Source organism: Symsagittifera roscoffensis, chromosome 10 (assembly GCF_963678635.1).
Source record: "Symsagittifera roscoffensis chromosome 10, txSymRosc1.1, whole genome shotgun sequence".
Lineage (NCBI taxonomy): Eukaryota > Metazoa > Xenacoelomorpha > Acoela > Convolutidae > Symsagittifera > Symsagittifera roscoffensis.
Window position 1 is genome coordinate 26,578,872 of NC_087071.1, and position 26,524 is coordinate 26,605,395.

General features: G+C 36.7%; 1 protein-coding gene across 2 annotated transcripts in view; it reads left to right on the forward strand.

Annotated features, from left to right (window-relative positions):
* Positions 1-11,329: 11,329 nt before the first annotated feature.
* The window catches only part of LOC134855117 (tyrosine-protein kinase-like otk), a 41,109-nt gene continuing 25,914 nt past the window's right edge, over positions 11,330-26,524 (forward strand). Inside the window, exons 1-6 of one of the 2 annotated variants that reach the window (XM_063871521.1) lie at positions 11,330-11,346; positions 14,880-15,235; positions 24,097-24,402; positions 24,631-24,769; positions 25,442-25,563; positions 26,216-26,524. In XM_063871521.1, the coding sequence (XP_063727591.1) occupies positions 14,887-15,235; positions 24,097-24,402; positions 24,631-24,769; positions 25,442-25,563; positions 26,216-26,524 (1,225 nt within the window). In that variant the 5' untranslated portion in view covers positions 11,330-11,346; positions 14,880-14,886. The remainder of the gene's footprint in view (positions 11,347-14,879; positions 15,236-24,096; positions 24,403-24,630; positions 24,770-25,441; positions 25,564-26,215) is intronic. The other variant, XM_063871522.1, reaches the window with a different exon arrangement.

Here is a 26,524-nt window from a genome sequence, read left to right on the forward strand (position 1 = left end):
AGTGTTTTTAGCGAAATCTCAAATTTAGAACTTGAAATTATTTGAGAAACTTTGATGCCTGAGAAATGACATCATCAAAAAATGATAAGTACACTAAAATAAACAACTTTTCAGGTAGTAGAATTTCGTTATTTGACCAGGTTCACCCCTCAATTTTCTAATTATGTTATTCACATATCTCAAAAACACCTTATCAGTGGTATCATACCGATCCGTTTCCTGTTGTCCAGACTGTTTTAATAATTTTCGGGTAGTTTAACAATTCAAGATGGCTCCACTTTCTACTCCGCTAGGTCTGTATGTAACATTTTACTGTCAACCAGGGCACACTAACTCCTTTATGATCCTATTTGAACAACGTCAATTTTCGTATTTCTTTCAGTATTGCAGTTTCGTATTCTTTGAGCCACAAAATGGGTAAAATTAGCGCAAGGGAAGCGCCCATTGCTAGACTGTCTTTTTGTACGTACCACAAAAACGTTAAATTTAAAGTGAACCTTATTAACTGCCAAGTTTGACAAATTTTCATATTTTGCGAGACAATTTAGTACGGTGTTCGTACAATCTCCTCATGGCTAAATCAATAGTTTCAATGAGCGGGACCTTGTTGTGCAAACTTTATATTTGAGAGAAACTATAGTGTCGTCAGAGTCCAACTTTGTTTCATCCGAGAACTCTCTAGCCATTTGAGTGTTCGTTTCTATGTTTTCCCCCTCAATTTTCTCGAAGTACTTTGCCATGTTTTTTTTTGAGATGGCGATACCAGCTACTACGCAATTAAAGAACAGGGCGAATGGGTGTGCCTGATTTGTACACTTTTTCTAATGCATATAGCCTAGCCAGCTTATAGCCTGCCCAGCCATGAATCATAATCTAGTATAGAGCGCCCCGCCGATCTCATCTTTTTTTCATGGCAACTAATTCTTTTATTAAAAGTCTTTTTCGATTTTTATCACCACGCTGTCACTCAGATTCTTTCGCTCACTTGTTTAATCTGGTTGCAAAAAAAGCATCTAGTTTCTTCTTATATGTCATGTTTTTTCATCTCACGAAAATTTACCACCTTATCAAATGGCACAGCCAAAAAACCATTGTCATTCGAAAACTTTCTGGTTTTCTCACCTCTTTTATCTGAGGGTGTCTGTTTCACATTCGTTTATATCGTTTTGCTTTAATCTCGCATCGATACTCTCCGGGTCTTCTTTTGACTTCTGTTCAGATAGAAACCATCAATTTCTACAAGGAAGTGAACCTCATTGAACTTGTCTCTTACCGGATGTTTGGGTCCGAAACAAGATTTTCTTCACCCACTGCTGAAGCTCACATTGCCCAAAGTTCTTAAAGAAATCAAGTTTTTTTCTAATGGTCTATCCTGTCTTTCAGAGTATTTCTCAATTGCTTTTGTGTCTGTTAATCAGGTTTTCGGTAAAAACAACTTGCTCGCAGATTGAGATAGAAAACTACAGAAGGCCACCATTTTTCATCTATACCCTTTCTTATCACCTTCCCTGTCATAGCTAGGATCCATGATGCCTAAATACTATCCGCACTTGGCTGGATGGACACAGATCTCTAAAGTTTCAATTATAACTTGTCTAGTCCTTGATCCGATAAAACGCCGTCATCTGGCGCGCAAAATCTCAAAAAAGCTGTTATAATGTCGCTATTGAGACATTTTTTTTGGAATTCAATTATTTAGAAATTGCTGCTTGATATGTCAAAATTTTTTAGATAATCCAACAAAAATTTCCAAGTGAGTTTTTTTTTGAGAACTAACTTGTGGAGTGGCGGTGACAACAATAGTGTGGTCATTTTTTAAGCACTTAAATTTATGCGGCACTCAGTAAAAAAGCCCAATACCATCTTACCACTCATCAGTCACTCAGAAATACAAAAGTGAAAGATTCGAGTGTGCATGGTCTTTCTTGCAGACGCAGTTGGGAAGATTTGCGCACCATTAGTTTTTGAGCAACATACTGAAGCAGTGCTTGACCACAATTCAAATTCCTTCTGGTTATGTAAAACAGGGAATGAGCGCCTTGACGGTATGACAATGGCACTATAGAGAAGCTGTACGCTGTTGCTCGCCTACTTGCGATGTCGTAGTTGCACCTAGCAGATCCGGCAAAGAGGGCTCATCTGGTAGTGCTGCCGGCGAAGCAGAGGATATGAACGCTAGAAAAAACAGGCCCATTACTGACCAAGATATGCTATTCCAATCGATTGCTTTTGAGACATTTTTTAAATAATTTCATATAAATTATGCCTAAGGCGATGTAAACAACCAGACCTCGATTAGAATTAAAGCAACCGGACCAGTATACAGCCTGCAACAATTCAACGTGGGAGAACTGGATCTTATGCGAAACGTGCAATCACTGGACACATACGGCTTGTATGGGCTACTCAAAGGACGAATTCAAGTTTCTGAGAAACCAAATGTGAGCTTCGTCTGCAACAGATACTTGCAGAGCACTAGGTATAACGAAAAATTGCCAAGTTGAAGGAGTGCTTGGAGAGCACGAAGATTATGGTCAAGCAAGTCCTTTTTACTAGTCATCAGCACGAGCCATCACCCGAAGCTAAGTAATCTAAAGTACTGAAATGTCAGAACGACTTCACCAAAAGATAGGAATCAGTAGAATACCTAAATTCAAACGTCCAGATAAAAAATTTCCTGACCTATCACAAAATTGTGAATATGAAGAGGATTTAATTGGAAGTTCTTTGGCAATTGGCCTTGATCAACATATTGAAATCGCGTCATTCCGCCTCCTTGGCAAAATTGAACTGGGTTCTGTTAAGTCTTATTCTGACAAAAATGGGCTATACACAGAACAATCCGAACCAAATTTGGCAAGGTTTACACTGTTGCCAAAATCATCGCACGTGCAGCCAATTTAAAATTATATGAACTAGTATATATGGATCAAAATTGATTAGTCTTTATTTTTAAATTCCTTTACAAGGAAGAACAGGAAAAGGAATATTCTTTTGTAATAAAATGCAGAGAGTTACTAAATGCAGGACAGAAAGCAGAAGATATAAAAATCAGAAGAAGGTTTTTATTTCTGCAAAAAAAAACAGTCCAATTAAACTACTTAGTTTGATATCTGAAACCTGGCTAATTGACAATATACTAGACGTAGAATTTTCCCTTTCGGGTTATAACAGTTTTCGAGCCAACAGAAAATCAAAATCTAGCTCAACTGTCTTTAAAACTTCAAAGCCGTAAAGTCTTCAGTTCTTCCCTCATTTATGTATTACCTAGATGGCAAATCGGAATGTAGTGGAACAAAATCAGGGCTAATCTCGAAATTCTTTAGATCAGTTGATGTTGCTTCATCAGTTTTCTTCAAAAAAGAAAAACAAATTGTCACTCCAATTCTTGAGAACCTGTTTTTTGATGAATTGGATATTAAACAAATCTGTGATACTTTAAATGTAACTAAGAGCAAAGTCTTACACGACCTACCACGCATTTTTTAAATTGTAGCCATACCATTCTCTTTATCAATTTTTTTTCCAAAAATCTCCAGACTTCAGAACATCTCGATATTTGAAAAGTAGCAGTTATTTGTCCCCTGCTCAAACATGATAATAAAACAGATATAGAAAATTACCGTTCAGATCCTTATTATCAAGAGTAACAATAATATTAGAAAAGGTCATGTTCAAAGTACTTCATGAAAACCACTGTATCATTTTTGACAGTTCCCAATTTAGTTTTAGAAAAGGGAGGTCATTTATTTTGCATTTTTTGTCGTTTTTGTACAAAATTACGCTTGTGTAGCAAAATGGAGAACAATTGGACATAATATTCGAAGAAGTCAGCAAATCCTCTGATAGATCGATCCTGGAACTCTCCTCTTCAAAATATATTGCACAGATTTTAGAAGAAAGTCACTCAGTTTAAATAAGTCATTTGTGCAAAACCGTTCCAAGTAATCCGTATAAATTATCACTTATCTTCTGTTAAAAAAGTTACCAACCAGTGGTGTCCCTCAGGGTAGCCTTCATGGATTTTTTTTCTGGTCTTCATTAAAGACCTGCCGCGCGAGTGTGAGAAGTTGACAACACTCTCAATTATTGACGACACAAAAATTATGAGTAGGAATAGCAAGATCGATGCAATTCAGCCAAAACTACACGTAATTTTTCAAAGGATTATAAAAAACAACATGTCTTCCAATCTAGGCAAATGGAAGCGTTTAAATTTTGAAAAATTTTACATTCGGTTTTTCTTCACAGAATATGAAATCAAAAGTGAAGCAAATCAAAAAAAAATGGGCTTTTTTATAACGATTCACCTAAATTTGAACACACATATAGATGCTGCTTGTTTTAAATCCAATCTTCTTGTTGAAGAGAAATACAAACCAATTAAATCTTGTGGCAAAATTGAATCCTTACAAGTCTATGATAAAACCTGTTTTGCTTTATGCTAGTCTGTGCTTTGGGTTAATTAAATGCGTTTTAAACCAACTAGAATTTTTCAAAAGCGCGTGATTAAATGGATTCTACCGGAGACTCAACTTAAGGAAGAACTTTTCGAGTTTCAACTTTTGCCTTTACCCATGCAGATTCAGATGAAAAACATATTGATACTTTCAAATACAATTAATGGGAAACACGAGTCCCGAATTTTATGGAAAGCCCCTATTAAAATCCTCAATTTTATGAAAAACTCACGCGGTGTGGTGTTTCAGCTTAAAGACTATCCCCATTATACTTCACTCTTACATATCAAAAAAACTCCCCAAATTTTGACTGGACAATGGGCTGAAGGCACTGCTGACTGTATCCTTGGTTACTTTGAAACTTTCGAGCTTGTGATTATGAATAAAAAACGAATAGCAACAGAAGAAAATAAAGAGGTTAAAGACTCTGTGAAATTGAGACATTGAACGTTTATTTGTAAGTAAGTTGTTGTCTGTTCAAATTAGCTTTTAAAAAAATTGGTAAAAAAAGTAAAATATAAAAGGGACCGTTCCGTTTAAGTACGGTCGTGCACAAGCTGGATAGGGCCCATACCAGCATTAATTAACTACATCAATAAACAATGTTGAAGGAATTAGGTCAAATCAGCATTGATTGGGCTGTTATTTAAGATACTTACTTCAACCGTCCCTCCTCTATAATAGCACTAACTGAATTGTCGATGAATTTCGTCTTCAGCAGTGATCTGCACCCACGTATACCAAGGATAGTGATCCTGAGCGCGAAGCTTATCTTAGTTCTTACATAGTTTGTTGTTTCTGAGTAGCTTTCATACCTTTTTCACTAAGGTTTCAGCTATGCGCTGCATTGTTCTCGCAGCTGCTGGTGCGGAACCACCATTGCAGCACAAATTGAGCGGGCAGAAGCTACTCTTTTTGACTCTCAGAAGAACTCTATTTTGGATTTTTGAGTTTTATGGTGATCTGTGGTACTTATAGGCGTTTTTCAGTAATCTTCGTGAGCTTTTTGCGTGCGGGTTGAAAGCTTTGAGATCATAATAGGTTTGGCTAAAATTTGAGCATTATAATCCGTTTGCTCTTACATCTATTCGAGCGTCTTCATCAATTGTAGTTGAATTGTTGACAAGCTCTCGCCTTGCAATGACTGAAGTTTCGGGTCGATTTCAAGATCTTAGCAAACCTCGCTCAAAGGTATATCCGATTTCGTCATGCCTCTAGTGAATGTATCCAACCTTCGCGCAGTGAAGGGCGTGGGTGAGGTCAAAAACTTGACCACATGCACATGTGAGTGGAATGTTGGTTGATTCCCATCCATATCTGAGATAAACTCATCCCGGAATTTGGATTTTTTAGGTTGAAATTATATCTGCTAAGTGGCAGTGCGTTGAACTAGTTTAAGGCTCCTTTTTCGGAGGCGAGCTCAACTGCGTATTTTTCACTGTCGCTCAAGTTGTTCAAAATGTTAGTTCTTTTTCAGTTTTTTCTTTTAGTTTTAAAAATTTCAATTTTTGTATAGATTTTTTTGCTCAGATAAAGCTGTTAATGAGTCGTATGTGCCTAAGACAGACGATGTTTTAATTGATCTTTCTAAATTGTTCTCATAGTCAGAAGGTAGCTTGAGATTTAGACTGCCCATTGTCAGTGGCAAAGAAGCGATGTTTTTAATTTGGTGGCTAATATTATCCTTACCAATTAAATTTGGAAAGAGATTTTTCTTCAGTATCTTCTCGCAGGCCTGCTTGCTTTCTGTAGTATTGGGGGTAATTCTAGCTAAAAATTAGAATTTTTGTTGTGCCCCTTTGATGTAACAGGAGTACACGCTTTGTGGTGATGTTTTCGCAATCTTGCAAAGTTTTTTCGGTATATTGTTATGTTCTTCTACCTAAGTTTTTAAGAAAGTTTTACATTCAGTCTCGGATCCTATGACAGAACCAAGTTCTCTGGCCCCTTTCTCTATTTCAATTTTGATGTTTTTGAATAGTTTTAACGCATCTTTTTGTGTTTTTCATATTTCACAATGAGCTGGCATTTCGATGCCTTAACATGATATCAAAAACATTTTTCGGTTTGATAATATTCTCAAGAACTGTTTGCAGGCTTTTAGATTTTCTGGCTGCATTACCATCGTCTGCATACCATTTCTGACTTAAGCTGATATCGTTGACTGGTTTTCTTGAAGGTAAAATGGCTAGCCCGTACATGTCATTGCTAATGGGTCTACTTATATAGTTCCTTCTCTAGATAGGAAAACTTTTTTATTTACGAAGAGTTTGGATGGATTAGAGTATGAGTTTTGCATAACGGGTAGTATAGAAGGGCATATACTTGCAATGTTTTTCGAAGCCAGGTTCCGGTTTAGGGAATAAAAAACATTTTCCTCGTCTATCAGTAATATTGCATCGGAATCTGTTTTCTCGTATTGCTTCCCAAGCGTATGAGTTGCATAATCGATGATTTCGCCTATGCCAATTGGCGTAACTCCTGGGTTTTTATCAAATGGAATTAGGCGACAAGCATTAAATGGTTCAAGAAGCCTAAGAATTAGTATTTCGGTCGATACTTTCTGTGCAATTTTAGCTAGTGTCTTTTATGTTTCAATTGACTTATGACCAAAGTACGGTAGTATGCAATTGCATCCAGGCCTGAGGGTCCAAGAGAATGATGGGTTGTCATGGCAGCCTTCATAATTTTCTGGGCATTTATTTGGTCGAACGTGGATGAGTGGAAAAAGGTTGTATCTTCGGAGCAAGATGTTATATAGTTGTGGTTTATTGGCTCCGCGGGAGGGTGTTCCTCGATGAGAATTTGCTCAACACTTTGACCTTTGAAGGTTTCCACGAGTGAGAGAACACCCTCGGAGGTATCAGTTAATTTAGCATTAGCACTTGACATTTTTCAGGTACTCATTAATTTATTAAATTGCTGTGCTTCAGTTTCTCCGTTCTTTTTTTACTCTTTACAAAGAGCATTTGCCGCGTTTTTCCCTCGTTGTCCAGTTCGCCCTCATGCCAGTGGTTAAGCCTTCTTGTTTTAGTTTTGGAGTTCGAACCATCACTTTCCGATTTGATTTTGCATAGCATGAGGTGAGGGAGTATGATTGTTGCGTGCTTTACCTATGTGTTTTTTTGTATTTCAATTAACGAGTTGAAGGTTCTACGAAGTTAAACCCAAATCTGTTTTTTTGCGAGGATCGTGAAAACTGATTTCCAGTGCACTATTTGGCTGTAGATTTTTCTTATTTTATCTTTTAGTTCAGTTATGGGATTTGAACAGGGGTCGTGTGTGAATGTTACAGTTTTGTTGCTGTTTAAAATTGCAGGATTTTGATCGTTGGTCGAAGGAGCTTGTTGAGGTTGAGATGAAGGGACTTGGATGTCAGTTGTAGTGTTGTCTGCAGCCAGAGAGGTTAATTGCAGCGCCCTTTTTGCAGAAGGAACTATAGTTGTTGTTTATTGCAGAAGGAACTATAGTTGTTGTTTATTGGCTCCGCGGGAGGGTGTTTCTCAATGAGGATTTGCTCAATACTTTGACCTTTGAAGGTTTCCACGAGTGAGAGAACACCCTCGGAGGTATCAGTTAATTTAGCATTACCACTCGATATTTTTCAGGTACTCATTACTTTATTGAATTGCTGTGCTTCAGCTTCTCCTTTCTGTTTTTACTCTTTACAAAGCGCATTTGCCGCGTTTTTTCCTCGTTAAAAAGCTTGTCCCAATTCCCTTCATGCCATCGGTTAAGTCTTCTTGTTTTAGTTTTGGAGTTCGAACCATCACTCTCCGATTTGGTTTTGCAGAGCATGTGAGGAGGGAATATGATTGTTGCGTGCATTACCTATGTGTTTTCTTGTGTTTCAATTAACGAGTTAAGGGTTCTATTTAGAGTTTCTACGAAGTTACACCAAAATATGTTTTTTGCGAGGATCATTAAAACTGATTTCCAGTGCATTATTGTGGGATTTGAACAGGGGTCGTGTGTGAATATTACACTTTTGTTGCTGTTTGCAATTGCAGGATTTTGATCGTTGGTCGAAGGAGCTTGTTGAGGTTGAGTTGAAGGGACTTGGACGTCAGTTGTAGTGTTGTCTGTAGTCAGGGAGGTGCAGCGAATGCAGCTGAAATTGTCATCATGGTCGCTGCCTCGGTTAAGGCCGCTGCATTTTACTTGCATGTAGTCTGCGCATGTTCAGCACTAATTTCCACGGCCGGGTAGATGGTTTTTACATATGATACAATGTGCTTGGTCAGACATTATATGCATGTAGGCTGCGCATGTTCAGCACCACACTCCACGGCCGGGTAGGTGGTTATTACATATGATACAATGTGAGGAGGAACGGTAACGTCAGATTATCAAGAGAATTTAGAATTAATATAAGCAAGATAATTTGTTAGGAACTCATTACCAAAGAACGAGAAGTGGATGCCGTCTCGGCAGAACATTTGAAGGGTTAGATTTAACGTAAGATTGGCCGGTACAATGAGTGTGTGTATGGATGAACAGCTTTTTAAATTATGCTAAACAGTACATGGTTTTGAATATAGAGTTTGGATTAACATCATTTTATATTGGAGCTTTGGATTGTTTTGGGGACAGTTAGGGTTTTGGGCTGAAACTTGTTTGCAATTGAATTGATTAAGTTTTTCCACTTTAGCTCAACTTCGTGGATGCAGCCTATTATCATTAAACCCGGTGATAATGGTTACTGTTTTAAGGCGCTTTATTCTGTATTGTAAAACTGTTTCATAGAGATCTTGGAGTGTGGCGTCGCGGTACGAGTGGATTGTAGATTTTACTAGAGCTGGTTTGGTTATTTTCGACCCCGATGAGCAAATTAGAAGCTGCTGTGAAAAGACCTTGATGTGCCTTGCCTAAAATTGGAGGCATCAACCTGAAACACAGACAGCAAAGGCAACGGAGCAGCTTTTAAAAAAAGATGTGGGGTGGTTGGTCAATGAATCAAAGAGTTTAATTTAAAACTGATAGATGGGAGCGGTACAATCTATGTTTTTGTTGAAGGGCAGTTTCACCTGCTCACTCCTTATTGCGTCTAGATACGCCAGAGATGCTTCACTCGCCGACGGCTGGGACAGCGAGATTTGGCAAGATAATCAGAAGAACAAAACCCAGCGCGCATGGGCATTTGATATGAAAACAAACAAGTAGTAAATTTGAACTAAGAAAAATCTATTTATTAAGTTTATCACAACACTTAACCTATATACAGATTGGTTAGGTATCGTATATGAATTAATTACCGACTAGTTGCAAAACGATTTTTCATTCAAAAATTATTTAAAATTTTTCTTCGAATTTTTGCGAGACAAATTCAATGAAGTCCACTTTTTAGAAGAGATAAAAACTTTTTGTCGGAAACAAAGAAGCATGACGTGCTTGGCACAAAATTATTTGAAAATGAAGCGGCTGCTAAATGTAACACGAAAAAGTACGCCAGACTCCACATAATATGGGAACTGAAAAAGCTAGAAAATATCTCAAAAAACAACGAACTAATTGCGGTACTGTTTGATAAGGGTTTTGGGCTTTAAACGGAAAATGCCCAAATTGCTTTATAAGGGTGACTATAAATTGCCATATAAGGCATTTTAAATGTGGATGGTACCAGAAGCTAACGGAAATTGGCATGCTTCTAAGGTTCAGAAATTGCGCAAAAAAAATGCAGTACCAGAAAAATATAATAGAGGGTACGCTGCACAGGTTTTTTAGGAGCACATCTACATGGGAACTTGACCATAAAACAATGCTGATCAATAGAAAGCAATGGAAGGAAATTCAATCTTTAGAGGAGTGGTCATCCAAAGATGAGTCGGAAACACTTAGCAAAACTCTTGGAGCAAAATTAATACCAAATTAGACGGAAACCCAGACAACCGATGACAAGCGAGACAAGATACCCCCAAAGCCCATGCTTCAAAATCGAGGAAATCAAAATCAATTGTTTGCAAACAAGGTGTGCAGCATCACCAGCGCACAAACTGTATTCTCGACCAGTAAATTAAAACCTACTCTTACCCCCTTCAGTTGTTATTCTCCCGTGATCTGAAATCTAATGTGGTTTACAAACTATCTTGTTGTGGATGTAATTCCACCTATGTTGGACAAACTGTTCGAAAATTGGCCACAAGGATTGAGGAACGAAAGGAAGAGGACTCCTTTGTTGGAATTCACATAAGTCAGTGTGGAGAGGAAGCGACCACTGCTCAATTGACTTGGGAGATAATAGATCATTCAAACAACGCAATGAAACTCCTAAATTGGAAGCGCTGTATGTTAGGGAGCTGAGGCCAGGGATCAACATGCGGGATGAATTCAGGAGCAGGGAGATAACACTTAGATTTCAGTTCAAAAACATTTTTGGTTTAAAATATCGAACATTTCAATCAAAAATTTGTAAAATCGAAAATTTAGTTTAAGGAAACGCTAAGTAACATTAAAAATTTCAGAAAATTAAGAGCTTTGAAAATGAAGCGGCTCTTTGATAAAACAAAGGATCACGAAATTCTTACATTATAATGCTAAAATTTGATTAGTGGAAAGCGTTTTTTGTTTAGAACCACTTAATGGTCTTTTGTGATGTTTTAACGTCTGTAAATCACTCTAAATCATTTTTATTAACCTGACGATGAATATAGTTCCGAAAACGTTCGATTTCACTTTTTAATAATTTTTTTTCGTTATGACGGAGCTAAATGTTTTCGTGTCTATTGGGTTTTTATTCAAATGCAATTTCAGTTTAAATGCAAATATGAAAGTGAGTTTACAATTTCAAAACCATTTCACTGTTTCGAGGTTAGAATTATTTCAAAACTTTTTGACCTTGACTAGTGTATGAACTTTTAGCCTAATTGTTGTGATAAACTTATTAAATAGATTTGTTATGTTTGATGTTTGTGCCTGTATGTGGAGCGCCCTCTGAGGGATTTTAGAGACAGGCATGTCAAGTGGCTTTCTGTGGGGAGGTGGGAAACTGAAACTGGCTTGAAGAGTCTGGTGGTGCACCGCTGCACCTACTGAGCTCGGGTGAGACTGTTCCTTGTTTTTGATTTTTATAATTCGATTTTAATTCATTTAATTGTCTTTTATTTTTTTTATTTGCTGATTTATAAAATTCCCACTAACCGCTTATCATGGGTTAGTTCAGTCCCCTAAAATCCAGTCGAAATCCTTTTTTTTACCTTTACGCTGCGTCAAGATGAGGAAAAACAACAATGAGTGTACAAGCAAAGATTGCTTAAAACCTTCAGGAATGATAAATGGGATTAGATGTGATCGTTGTTCCAGTTGGTATCATTTTAGTTGTGTAAATATTTCTCTTAGCGACTCTAAGAAAACCCAATGGTTTCAGTGTCCTTTATGAGTTGGTGTAAAGTCTGTTAATAAAGCAACAATAGGTTATGATTTAGTGCTAGACAATTATGTTAAAACAGCCATCTCAAATGTCCGAGTACCCAAGAGAGTACTAAAAGACTCGCGTGTTCCCTTGGCGGAAAGTATGTCGGACAAAATAAATGACATCGTCTACAATGTAGAAGATTTTACCAAATAGCTAATTTTTTTAACGTCGTTCTCGTTATTTTTGGAGCAACCGAAAAAAAGTGGACGCAAACAGATCACAAGCATGAGCTGTTTGATAAACAAAAAATTTCGAGCAAGTGACTTGTCACTTCCAAAACCGGAACCACAAATTTCAAGCCCGCCTCTGAGTGACCTCGAGCAGAGAATAAAGCTAATAATTAGTAAGCTCGATGAAGGTAATGTAAAGGGAGGAATAAGGATTGCTACTTCGGATGAGAAAATTGCTCCTTTTCAACTGATAACTATCAAAAATTATTGGCTATGCACCCTCAGCGAGCCAAATTTGCAGCTCCAAATCCAGAATGTTTGAATAGTTTTTTCGTAACCGATTTCGACTTATACAAAGCGATAATCTCCTTTCTGAACGGATCAGCAGCAGGTCCTGATTAGATAGTTCCTCAAATTTTGCTAGTAAGTCGAATGGCAGTGCAGGACTTAATATTCTGAAATCGCTTACTAAGCTGATAAACCTCACTGGAGTTGGCAAATAACCCGAACCCCTAAGATCTTTCTTTTTTGGCGCAAAGCTTATCGCCCTCATAAAGACAGTTGGAGGGTTGAGACCGATTGCCAGAGGCAACACGCTGAGACGCATTGCGTCTAAATGCGCTGGAAGCAAGGCCCTCTCCAGGCGACAAAATTTTTTCGGAAATGTACAGGTAGGATGCGGTACCAAACGAGGAGCAGAAATAGCTGCACACTCGTTTCGAAACCTAATTGAACGCGACGACAATCCAAAATGCATGTTCTTTTAAAACTAGATTTTAAGAATGCCTTAACTCTCTAAATTGAGAAACAATGCTGAATCGTGTTTATTCAAATCGCCCCGAATTGTATAATTACACGCATTGCGCGTATGGTAAATCTAGTTACCTTTTTTACGGAAGCTCTGTCATAATGTCAGAAGATGGAACTCAACAAGGTGATACTGAAGCCCCACCCCTTTTTGCGGAAACAATTCATACACAAGTCAAACAGTTGGAGTCGAAAATTAACATCTGGTATTTAGATGATGGAAATTTAGCCGACGACTATAAGGTAGTACTCCGGAAAATATTCTGAAATCGGAACAAATTTACGGCTTGAGCTTGAACATTGAGAAGTGCGAACTTTGTTTTGGCACCGTTTATTAGTACACAGTATAGTTCAATTTTAACCCAATTTCAAAAAATAGGCCGCAAATAAAAAAAAAAAAGAAGAACTCCTCATTTTAGGATCTCCAATCGCCGAACTTTGCCGAAAAGAACTGCTCAACAAAAAAACTAAGGAGCTTGAAAAAATCTCGGATGTCATTGTCAAACTAGACGCCCATTATTGTTTTTACTTCCTGAAAAATTGCTTTAGCATGCCAAAACTCCTATATTTTTTGCGTACGAGCCCTTGTTTTTTGCAAAATGATTTTTTGGAATGCTACGACAAATTACTAAGAAATTCGTTATGCAAGGTCACTAACGTAAAAATGGATGATAACCAGTTTTCACAAGCAGTTCTCTCGGCAGCCAAAGGTGTTTTGGGCGTTTCTTCCGCTCGTCTACTCGCTTTACCCGCTTTCTTAGCCTCAGCAGTAGGAGCAAAAAATGCCCTGAGCCAAATTTTTGGTTTGGAGCATGTGGATGGAACCTATGATGATGCGCTTAAACGGTGGTTTGAGCTTGGAAAAATTGAAATAGATCCGGAAAATGAAATCCAAAAAAATTGGAGAGAGCCAATTTTTGACAGCGAAATTGCAGACTTGATTTTACGACTCGAACCAACGGACGTAAAAAGATTCAACGAGTTCCAAAATAGATTTCGCTCCCAGTGGTCGAACGTCATCCCGTGCAAAAATTTAAGGATTAAACTGTCGAACCAACAACTCAGAATTTCAATAGGCTCAAAATTTTGCGAACGGCATAAATGCGTGTGCGGAAAAGACGTTACCGAGGATGGTTGGCATGGTCTTTCTTGCCTCAAAAGTGCAGGGAGAATCTCCAGGCATTCAAACCTCAATGCCCTTAGAAATCAGAGTTTATCTTCTACTCACTTTCCGTCTGTTTTAGAACCACGACACATCTACAGGACCGATCAGAAGCGAACAGACGGTTTGACGCTCGTTCCATGGGCTGTTGGTAAGCAGCTCTTGTGGGATGTAACTGTAGTAGACTCCTTAGCTCCTTGTAGAATTGATGCCGGGTCTGTTTATAACCCTGGTACGGCTGCCGTTGAAGCGGAAGAGCGAAAAATTGACAAGTATAAAGATCTTGTAAATGATGGAAACTTTTTCAACCGCTAGCTTTTGAAATTCAGGGCGCGGCCGGCCCCAGCACAGAAATTTTTTTGAGCAAGCTTTGTAAGAACCTAAGCATATGCACTGAGGATTCCAGAGCAGGCAGCTTTTTAAAACAGAGAATCTCCCTGGTAATACAGATTGCGAACGCCGCTTGCGTACTCGGAACAATAAATGACAAAATAACTTTCGACGAAATTTTTTATTTGTAACAATTGTATATTATATTTTCTCGTGCCGAGTTGCGTGTTCTTATTGAAGAAACGTAACCCGTATCGATTTTAATTGAAAAGGACTTAAACACTTGTCATCTTCTTGTATCATTATCACTTCCATATCTAGAAAATTCCAAGGATTTTGATTGGAATACGTGATGAAGGGACTCCTGACTGTAACCTCGGCTACTATGATACTTTTGACCTTCTGATTACCCTTTTTGACGTTGTCAAATCAATTGGTTCTTAAAAGCTATTTAATTTATGTTCTGGCGATGCGTAAAATGCGCAAAAACATTTGAAATTGAGATTTTTATGTTGTTCGTTCAATTTTAATGCAGTTTCAGGTTAAATGGACCCGGTGTTTTTCAAGCTCAGCCAGGTTCTACTTTTTCTAGCATCTGTTTGGACTACACGGAGCTGTAATTATTCTGGTCGTCCGCCTTATAAATTGGATCTGGGCTCTAAGCTCATGATTGAAAGCGAATGTAGCCAAGCCGTAGAAAATACTGTTTTATGGTTCTTTATTCCTATTGTTAACAAAAATCCACAATTACCAGCCCAGAATTATACTTCAGTGGGCTCAGAAGGCATTCTTATTGTAAACGAAGTTACCAAATTAAATAATGGCACTTATTACTTCTCCGCTTTAGAAAACGGGGTCAGATCAGAATCGGCTAAAATTCCTGTCATTATCGCATGTAAGTACCCGCTGAAATTTAATTGCAATGTTTCTATCTTCCCTGATGCTACACAAGTGGGCAAAATTAAACGCAAATTCAGGTTTTCACTCTCTGAAAATCTTAACCTTTTGGACCATTTTGGACAATTTTTACGTGGTATTTTAAAGTTTTTACATCGACCGACAGCAAATGATCTGAACTATACCCTCTCTAAAAGTCAGTTTTTAATTTGAAGCCTTACTAGTTTTTCAAATCGCGTGAAATTGTAAAAAAAAAACAGCTGAGTTTAGTGAAGTTGTCACCTTGATTAGTTCAATTTTAATTAGACAAAAAATGTCGATTTCAGAAATTTTCTTACTCAATATATCTCGAAATTTTTTGCAATGAATAATTTATGCATGTGGCTTTATGATTTGCGATTTATGACATGCAAAATTGTATCTTTTTGTATTTGGTGCTACTTTTGCTGTATCGATTTGGCAATTTATTAGCATATGTAGCTGCGTTATTGGTGGCTTGTTTTTGGAGGTTTTAAGCATCCGTGGTTGAATGGTTAGTGTGTGAGACTCAAATATGCTAGATCGCAGACTTTTGCTAATTGGAGCTTTTGCTAATCCTCGAGTTTTTGCAACTTCGAGGCTTATTTCTACTTTTTCTTATGTCATTTGGTAGAGCTGCTTTTTGGTCTTGTTCTTGCAAGCGTTTGCGAAGCGCGGTGACTTGTTCTTGCAATAAAAATTGCCTGTTTCAATTTTTTTTGCAATGATAAATGGTCTGAAAACTCCGTGTTATTTGCATTCTGAATGACAACACGCGACAAAGATTTTGGGTTCTGCAGGTTTTAATTTTTCGTAATTCCCCCTTTCAATCGACACCATTCAGTTAAACTTCATCAAATGAAAATTTTAGGACCTTTTAATTTATCAAACACATAAAAAATAAAGTGCAATGTACAAATGTAATATTTACAAAAAGTTTCCGGCTCCAAGGGGTCCAATTTCTTAATGTTCCGTTTTTTTTTGCAAGTGGATAATCGGGTCGCCTTCTTTTCAGAAGTCTAATGTTTTTATTCACACAGTCGCAATATAGATTCCATGTAAACGGTTCAATCTAATGTATGTGAGTATGTGTACCTGACAAATTCTCAACATTTGGAACTGTTACTCATGACATATAAAAAAACTAACAGATCTTGAATTCTCAGCTCTATAGTGAGTGCTGTCAGGGTAGTACATTCAGTAGTTCGAATCTGGCGTCCAACTATGACTGCTGAACTCCCTTTGGTTTTCGAGTTATGGAGTTTTGTATGATTTTTTCAATTTTTTTTTCAAGAAATTTAGATATAAAAAAGCTAACCAACGTGAAATTCTCAACATTACACTGGGATGCTGTCATGGTACGCTCATGGGTTGCAAATCTGGCTTCCAATTGTGACTGCTAAAATCTTTTAAGTCTCCGTGAAGTGGCGATTTTTATGATTTTTAATTTTTTTTCCAAAAGGTAGATGTAAAAAATAACTAACAGAACTTGAAATTCTCAACCCTAAGACTGGGAATTGTCAGGTACACTTCAAGTTGCAAATCTGGCCCCTAAATATTTCTGCTCAAATTCTTTTGGCTCACGAGATGCGGCGATTTTTATGATTTTTTAATTGTTATTTAAAAAATACTGGAAAAAAATTCACTGATCTTGAAATTCTCAACCCTATTGGTCAGGTTCTGTCTGGGTTTTTTCAGGGGGAACTGTCAGGGTAGAAATCTGGCCTCTAACTGTTACTGTTAAATTGTTTATGTTTCCGAGATACGGCGTTCTCAAATTTTTTAACAAGTTTTTCTTACATTATAGTTGCTTTTAGTGTTCTGATTAACCTCCGCTATTTGTAATTTTACAAAGTCTTGTTGGTTTTTTTTGGCTGTAAGGGTTTCTGCTGCGGCTTTTTTAGCTCTGTTACCGCTTGGTATATTTTTTCAATGCTAATTTTACTTTCCGTTGTCTTGGAATATTTTTGTTTCAAAACTAGCCTTATTTATTTTAATAGATCTAGATGTTTCGACCTTTTCAATTTTTTATTCTTTTTTTTTGTTTTGTATAACAAGTGATGCGAAGCTCAGCTTCGCCTCTATGTAATAAGAACGTTTTCGAAAATACTGTCATCATCATTTATCTAGAAAACAAAAAAGTTCATAGCAGGCTCCGTTAACCCGAACATTCATTGTTGTACATAACCCAACTAGTATGAGCGTTCCAAATAGGCAACTTAAGTGTTGACGGTAGAGCATTCTTCTGTTTTCCACTAGTAACAACGTCACTTGCACTACAAAATTGTTTCATTCGTTTTGCTAGTTGGTCACTTATTTCGCCTTTATTTTCAACTAGGGTATCACTCAGAATCTATTTGTAATCGTTCCGAAATTCGCATACCTTCAAAACTTGAGAAAAACAGATGGAAGAGAAGTTTGTTGTCAAAATTGGGGAGATATGGCTGTTGTATAGATTGAATTCTTTTGTTTGGCAAGTATATGTTAAGTGATTTAGGTTGAGGTATAGTATAAGTGATTCTTAGCACTTTTTTGGCAGGAGTTATTTTGGTTTCCATTTTTGGGTCTAACTGTAAGGTGGACACACTTTTCGACTTTGAAGATGATCTGCTCTGCTTTGTTCAATCCAGCATAGCGTCTAGACCAGTGGCGCAACATTCGTTCGAAAGTAGCTTTCGAATTTTTGCCAAGAACATTCGCCGAACATTCGGTATGTCCTTGGGTTTTTCATTATTCTTGAAAAAAAAAATGAAGATCAATATTTCAATGAAAATTTTCCAATTTGCATGCAGACTATTTTGCAAGTTCTAACGATCTCCAGCAAGTGTTGCTGTTTTCTTAATAAGAATGTTTCCTGCATTGAGCTATTGTAAACGGCCTAAATTAAGCATAAATAAACATGCTCGCTCTCTTTACTGGCTCGAAATTAGACAAAAAATCCAAAATATCAAACCGTTTTTTTACACTGAAATTTTTTATTGTGGTGCGACTCAGGACTGAAAAGGTTTTACTATGATATATCACCCAACCGAGTCCGATGATTATATGTGGTACCTGATTTTGCGTGAAAAAAGAAAAACAGTAGAAAAACACCCGAATACAAAATTCCTCCACATTTTCTATGGTCGGAACAAGAAACTCGTGTTCGCCTGAAAAAATTAGCTAGCTTAGTTTTAGTTTTTTCGAGAGTTACCTGACGTTACGTTCTGTGTTTCCAAATCCTCACTCCAGCATGTATTGATTTTGTTTGAAATTAGTTGTTCCGACCATTGAAAATGGGGAGGAACTGTATTCGGGTGTGTGTTAGTTTTTGTTGTTTCTTTTTAATTCTTTTCTTTTCCCTGCAAAAGCAGGTACCCCAAAGACTCATTGGAATGGGTCGAGTGATATATTATAATAAAGCCCATCCGGCTGTGATTCGAACCCCGTTAAAAGTTTTCAAAAAAATTTCCAGTGACGAGAAAAACCGGTTTGAAATTTTTGATTTTTCATCTATTATGAGCGAGTAAAGCAGGCGAACATTTTCCGATTAAAAAAATCAAAAATTTCTGCATAAAAAAAAACGAAAGACTAGGTGAGTTTTTTTTTATTTTTCCATTAATTTTTCTTCAAAAATTGTTGTCTGAATTGCCTATTTCACTATGACTGCCGAACTTGCCTAATGTCTAGTGTTTTGTTCTGATACTTTTATCGAATTGCAAAAAAATATTGTGTTTTTTAAGACTATGCTCGGGACATTTTGTGCTACTTGGACTGTAACCGGCTATCCTTGTTTTGTTTTGAAATTTATTTTATTTCCAGAGAATGCTTTTTCTATAGTACAATTCTTTCTAAATTATTTTATCATTTGCTGCCATAAGGCAATTTTCAGAGGTTTTAACTATCCCTTTCGTGTCAAAGATTTTAACAGTTTTAATTGATTATAAAACTTTAATATGTGATTTTTCTTTGGCTCCATGAAATTTAGATCAATTTTAAATGACTCAGTCGGCTTTCGTTGTTTCTTTATTAAAAAACCGGATTTATGATTACTGTCATGTTGTATTGGCACTGGCAAACTTGTAGGACTTCCTTGACAGATTTTAAAGCTGGATTGCGATGTTTTTACCATATCAGTTTGCTTTATTTAGCCCCTTCAAAGTTTTAACTAAACCTTGCACCAAAAAAGTTTTGAAAAATGGAAAATATTGTTTGTTTTTTTTTTTAAAAAAAAAACATTCAAAAGATTTCCGAATTTTTGAACTTAATATGGATTGTAACTTGAAGCCATACTAGCAAACTTGTTAGAGTTTTGTAGTCTCTTGGCTAAGAAGTTGCGGATTGAATTATTCTGTGTTATTTAGTTCTATACGATAAATCTTAAGCTTCTTGTTCTTGAAATTCAGAAATCTTTTTAATCACTCGAGTTCATTAACGTGTCCAACTGTCTGTTGGCTGTGTTTACTTGTTCAGTTTTTTCTGATCTATCTTGAGTTTTGAAGATTTAGTAGTAATAATTGTGTTTCTACAATGATTACAAAGTTTTTTCATCTTAGAATTTTTCCGTTTTGATTCTTCAAGTTGAAGTTTCTTTGTTTTATAATTTTTCTATTCTCGTCTTGTAGTATATATTCAAGTTATTCCAGTTTTTATTCAAGATTGTTGCTCTTCGAGGTTCGTTTTTTTCGCGGCTTTTGCATCTCTTCATTTTGGTTCAAAATTTTCAGGTGAGCCTATTGCTGAGCTGTGGACGTCAATTAAATGATATCAGTGCAATTATTCAGACCAAAAATGAGTCTAGCGATTGAACTTTGTAGTAATGATTCAATTAAATTGAAGCAAGAAGAACATAAAACACTTTAATATATCTTATTTGTTTATATCAATCAGCTAGTAGAAAAGGAATCAAAGCTAAGTTCATTACGTTAATGAAGATTCGGCTCAATGCGCTTGACTCAATTGATTAAGAGTACTTGGTGCATACATATTTGTGGTCCGGACTTTTGTGTCCTTCCTGCATTACTATGTTAACGGTGCTCTGGTTGGCTGAATAGTTTTGGATCACTGCTGCAGTTTCTCTGTGTATGTTTTTTGAACAGAAAGAGTTGTTTGACGAATAATAATTTTGTCATAAAGATTTAATCGTTAACTCAAAATTGAGAGCAAAAAATGGCGCTAGAAAAACTAATATCTACAATTGCCATAAGTATCAATCAAGCAATGGTTGTTTAGGTATCTGTAACTGGTTTGAGTCCTCTATGCTACTCAAAGAAATTCTGTTATTTGCACAGTTGCATGGCCTATCGAATTTATCCTTGTGCTTGAAAATACTTTATCAGAACAATCTGGTTGTTATCTAGTGTCGCACTTAGCCGGACAATTGTGGGACAATTTTGTCTGGGAACGAACTATATTGGACCATTTTTGCATTTTGAACAGTTTTGTACGGGACATAAATGTCTGGGACATACTTTGCCAGACACGAGAGCATTTAGTTGCGTAAATTGCCATACAATGATAGCGCTCTAACTCTCCTATTAGTCGCTCGATTGTAGATTCGATGTCTAGTCCCACGTTGTGCCATGATCTCTTTTTTTTGACAAAAATTGGCGCATTAATACGTTTAGGTGACATTTCGTAGAAGGTATTAGCCTTTTGGGAACGCTTGATCGGCTGCTCTTACATTCGTTATGAGTGGTAGTTTGAGATTGAAGCAGTGCTGAATACATCGCTGAATACTTGGATTGTTAAAAAAAATTAAACCTAAAATTTTATTGGAGAAACAGGGATTTGATATTTTGTGTGACCATCCATCATATAATCTATTATATATTTAAATGCGGGCTTCACTATCTCGCCATGTTTAAGCTTTTTCAACGTATTATTTTTGCATGTTTAACAAAAGAATTTTTTCATGTTTAAGCTATATTTTTTTTCGATTTTTTTAAACTGATTGAAAACTTCGCCAAGTTTGAAAGTAGCAACCCTATGGTGAGATGCTGTCAGGGTTTCCTCGGATGTTGCGATTTCGGCCCCCAAATATCAATAGGCAATTCTTTTATGTTACAAGATACGGCAATTTTCGAGATTTTTCAAAAATTAAAAGTTTTGTAGAAAAATTTAATTTTTAAAAGTTTCTGAAAATTTGAAATTCGCAACCCTGTAGTTGGGGGATGTCAGGGTATTCACAGGGGTTGCGAATCTTGCCTCCAAGTTTTACTTCTCAAATCGTTGTAGTTTTCGAGATATGACGTTTTTTGTTATTTTTTCAAAAAATTTCAGAAAACTTAGTGATTTTTTTTCTTCAAATTTTGAAGTTGGTAACCCCCTGTAGTTGGGAGCCGTCAGAGCACTCCCAGGGATTGCGAGTGATCTTGCCTTCAATTGTGGCTGCTCAAATTTTTTGGTTGTTTCGTGATATGACGTTTTTTTTGTTTTTGTTTTTTTTAAAAAAAAAAGTACTTAGGAGCTCTCTCAGGAGTTGCAAATCTTGCGTCCAAATGCGACTGCGCAATTAGTTTTAGATACCGAGAAGTGATGTATCTTAATTTTTCAAAGATTTAAAGTTTTTCAAAGAACTTAGATATAAAAAACTTAATGGTTTCTAAAAATTTGAATTGAAAAAACTTGAATAGAATTTTTTTTTCAAAATTTGAAATTACCAACCCTGTAATTCGGTGTTGTCAGAGTACACTTAAAGAATGCTGATTTTTTTTCCAATATTTACGGTTTTTTATGAGTTGTTAAAAAATCGAAGCACCGGAGGTGCGGTACACGCTAGTTATATCTTATTGCTAAATCTATTATATATTTAAATGCGGGCTTCACTATCTCGCCATGTTTAAGCTTTTTCAACGTATTATTTTTGCATGTTTAAGCTATATCGTATATTGCAATGGTTAAGGTTTTTTTTCGATTTTCCAGTTTAAATTCACTGTTTTTTCATCAAGTTTGAATTAGCAACCCAATAGTAGGATATTGTCAGAGATTTCCCGGGTTTTGCGATTCTGGCCTCTATATAGGAATAACCAAATCCTTTTAGTTTACGAGATAGGCAATTTTCGAGATTTTTCAAAAATTTCTAGAAAATTTAATTTTAATAAATTTCTCAAAATTTGAAATTCTCACCCTGTAGTTGGGTGCTGTCAGGGTGCTCTCAGGGGTTGCAAATCTTGCCTCCAATCCTCACTTCTCAAATACTTGTAGTTTTTGCGATATGACGTTTTTTGTTATTTTTTCAAAAAAATTTCAGAAAACTTAACGATTTTTTTTATTCAAATTTTGAAGTTCATAACCCCCTGTAGTTGGGAGCCGTCAGAGCACTCCCAGGGATTGCGAGTGATCTTGCCTCCAATTGTGGCTGCTCAAATTTCCAACGCGTTGAAGATCTCAATCCTGTTGTTGGATACTGTTGAGGGTACTCTCAGGGGGTTGCGAATCTTGCCTTTGATTATGGCTGGTCGAATCCATGTAGTTTTCGACATATGACGTTTTTTCGGATTTTTTTCAAAATTTTTCAGAAAACTCAGATATAAAATATTTCACAAAACTTGAAATTACCATCTCTGTAATGAGGCTCTGTCAGGGTTTTCTCAGGGGGTTGCGAATCTTGCCTCTGAATATGGCTGCTCAAATTCTTGTAGTTTTCGAGATATGACGTTTTTTTTTTGAGATTTTCAAAATTTTTTAGGAAACTTAGGTAAAAAAGTTTCACGAAACTTGAATATTATCATCTCTGTCGTGAGGCGCTGTCAGGTTACTCTCAAGAGTTGCGAATTTTGCCTCCAAATAGGAATTAGAATTTTCCCTCCAAATAGGACTTCTCAAAATTTTGCAGTTTTCCAGATATGACGTTTTGTGATTTTTTTAAAAAATTTTTTCATGAAAATGAAATAATTTATTTTTCCAAAATTTCAAATTCCTAACCTGTAGTTGGGAGGCTGTCAGAGTAATCTCTGGGGTTGCAAATTCGGCCTCCAATTAAAAATGCCCAAATCATTTTTGTTTGAGAGATACGACGATTTTTTTGGAAATTTTCAGAAAACTCAAATTTTAAAAATAATTCGTTAAAGTCAAATTATCAACCCTGTAGTTGTGTTCTTTCAAAGATTGCAAATATTGCCATCAAAAAAGGTTGCTCAATTTTTGTTAGTTTTCGAGATGTGAATTTTTTCTGGTTTTCAAAAAATATCTCTTTTAGAAAACTTGAGGTGTAGTTTCTCAAAATTTTAATTTCCCAATGTTGTAGTTGGGTACTGTAAGAGTACTCTCAGGAGTTGCAAATCTTGCGTCCAAATGCGACTGCCCAATTGCTTTCAGTTTCTCAGATATAACGTTTCTTAATTCATTATAAACTTAGATATAAAAAATGTCACAAAATTTTATGGTTTTTCAAAATCGAATGAAAAATTTTACAAATTTTGAAGTTTCTCTCAGGAGTTGCAAATCTTGCGTCCAAATGCGACTGCTAAATTGCTTTCAGTTTCCCAGATGTGACGTTTCTTAGTTCTTTTTAAATTTTTCGAAGAACTACAATAAAACTTCACAAAGTTTTATGGTTCTTCAAAATTTGTATAAAAAACTTGAATAAAAAACTTTGCAAAATTGTTAATTACGAACCCTGTACTTGGGTGCTGTCAGAGTACACTTAAAGAAAAAATTTTTGAGTTGTTGAAAATTCGAAGCACCGGAGGTGCGGTACACGCTAGTTTAATTTTTATTCGAAAAATAAATTTAAAAATACTTAAATGTTGCATAATAATTATGTATCAATTACTAAAGTCATGCAAATTTCATTGAAATGGCATAGTTGCTGGCTGGTGTATTCGCACTTTCATTGAATAGATGTTAATGTGTGCTTAGGGGAAGGATCAGAGACCTCCGTGAGTCTCTTTGCGCCTTCGGCTGAAAACTTACAGATTGGTGCTACAGTGAAATTAGTGTGCAACTTCGACAGCAACCCAAAACCAGAAGTGACCTGGCTCAAAAATGGAAACAAAGTCACACCTTCTGATAATGTAGAGTTGCAGGCTGATATCCTCACTATTAAGTCAATGACTCAGGAGGATGTGGCGTCTTACATGTGTAGAGTGAATAATATCTTCCTGGAGAGACCTTTCATGATCGAACTTCCCACAATGCAAACTCCCACCAAGCAAATTCCTAATGGTAAGCGACTGAAACTAAATTGAAATAGTTATATCATTTTAAATTAAATGAAGTGTTTTTGATTCATACAGCTGAAATAAATAATATTATTGTAATTGCATTCTTAAGTCGCTTTCCCTATTAGTTGAGGCTGATGACATGGCTTAAATCAATGTTTCTTTGTTTTAATTGAATCTTTGATGGTTCTTCTTCTGCTTTGCTTGAATGAATCGGTGCTGTGATGTGTAGGTTCTACGACAGTGCAATTGCTGCAGTCCTCCACCCAGTGTCCTCTGCAGGTGGTAGAGGGACAGAGTGTGTGGGTGGATTTCAAAGACATAGGGGGCTCATTCCTACTCAACGGGCGCAGAGTCTACAACTCCGCAGAGTAAGCAGATAGAAGGCTCTTTTTCGCCCTCCCCCAGCCGTGATTCTTTACAAGTGAAAAGATTGTTCACATTGCCCGATTGTTATGAAAATTGACCTGCGAGCTTATTAGGCCATGATACACATTTCGGTCTTAATATTTAACCTTGTAAAATTACTCGTTACTCCATAAAATTGATGCTAATGTGAGGTGGAGGAAGGGTGGTGGTTTGGAGGAGAAAAAAGCCAAATTATTAGTAGTGAGACTGAATATATGTATTCAGTAAGCGGTACTCGGAATGAACATCCGACTTCCTTTAAACTAACGAAGGAAACGTCCCCCTTCCTTCTCCGATACTTGAAAAATGATAGATATTTGTAAACAATGTCAACCTGCGGAATCCTTTGAACCATTTTGAACCAAGCCTACGATTTCGCTCCTGTACAGTTTTGGAGACGTCATAAAATAGACCAGAAAGTTTCATGATGTTTTCACAGGAGGCGAATGCTCTTTCAGTGATTCTAAATGCTATTTAAGTAAGAAGCATTATTTGGAAACATTTCATCGTTATGGATACGTTTAAAAGAACGAAGCAACTGTCACCTATAGGTCTCGGTAATTTTTAAAGGAAAATTTTTAACTGTTTTATATGTTGGCTATGTTTAAATTGTGTGAAGTCGATGTGTACTTTAGAATCTACACTTTCCCGCAGAATGGCTCCGTGTATTTTCCCAGTATAGACCGGTCAGTGGAGAGTGTGTCTGTGATGGGGTCGAAGCTGAAGGAGTCCCACAGCTGCAACATCAACGTCACCTGTCAGTAACAAGACCTTATTTAGAGACCTCAAGGCCAAAAATGCTAGGGTCGCCAAAATGCCATGTCACTTTTTTCGCTGACCGATATGAGCAGCCTCGCGCGAATGAAGAAAGTTGCTGAGGAAAGCGTTCTAGTATTCCTCGTTTCATTGCTACTTTCACTCTTTTAAGTCGCCTTTCCATTTTTATTTGTCATTTAGTACTTTTTGTCATCAGTTTTCAGACGGCTACACTGTTTTTGACCTAGAGTTTTTTTAAGCTATTATTTCACGATGGGTACAAATAAGCAACCCCTGATTTTTCGTCAAGGAAACGTTAATTTTATGTTTCGAAAATGGTTTTGTCAGTTACCTTAATGCACTTCTACCTTGATGCGATTATTCAATAAATAAAAAAAAACGTTAAACTACGTCACTTAACTTGGGCGACGACAAACAAATGGGAGCGTTTAAAGTACTATTTATACAAGAAAGAATCCATAGTTTTGCAATGAACGGAAGTGCCGAACTTTTCTGTCTGTGGGATTTTTTATACTGCAACCAACCCTATACTACAACCAACCATAAACTAGATGCAGTAGTCGATTGAGATTCATTTAAACTGAAAACTCTGATTAAAATTACGATGTCAGTATGTTTTTGACCTTTTTCAGACATCGATCCTCCGCGGCTAGACCCGAACATCGCTTACTTCGGCTCTGGCAGCCTCATCACTCATAAATACATCTGCACTGCCGGCGATTCAAACCCTCCGCCGATTCTTTTCCAGTGGTTCCGAAACAACATCCTCTTAAACGAGAGTTCCACCAAGGAAATCACGGGAACTGGGTTTGAGGTGAAAAGGATTCAAAATGCAATTATACTGAATCTGCCCGATAATTTCATGGATTTGGACGAGAAGTTCAGTTGTCATATTGGAAATGGACTGAAAACGCTGAGCATGGATCTGAAGTTCCAACACG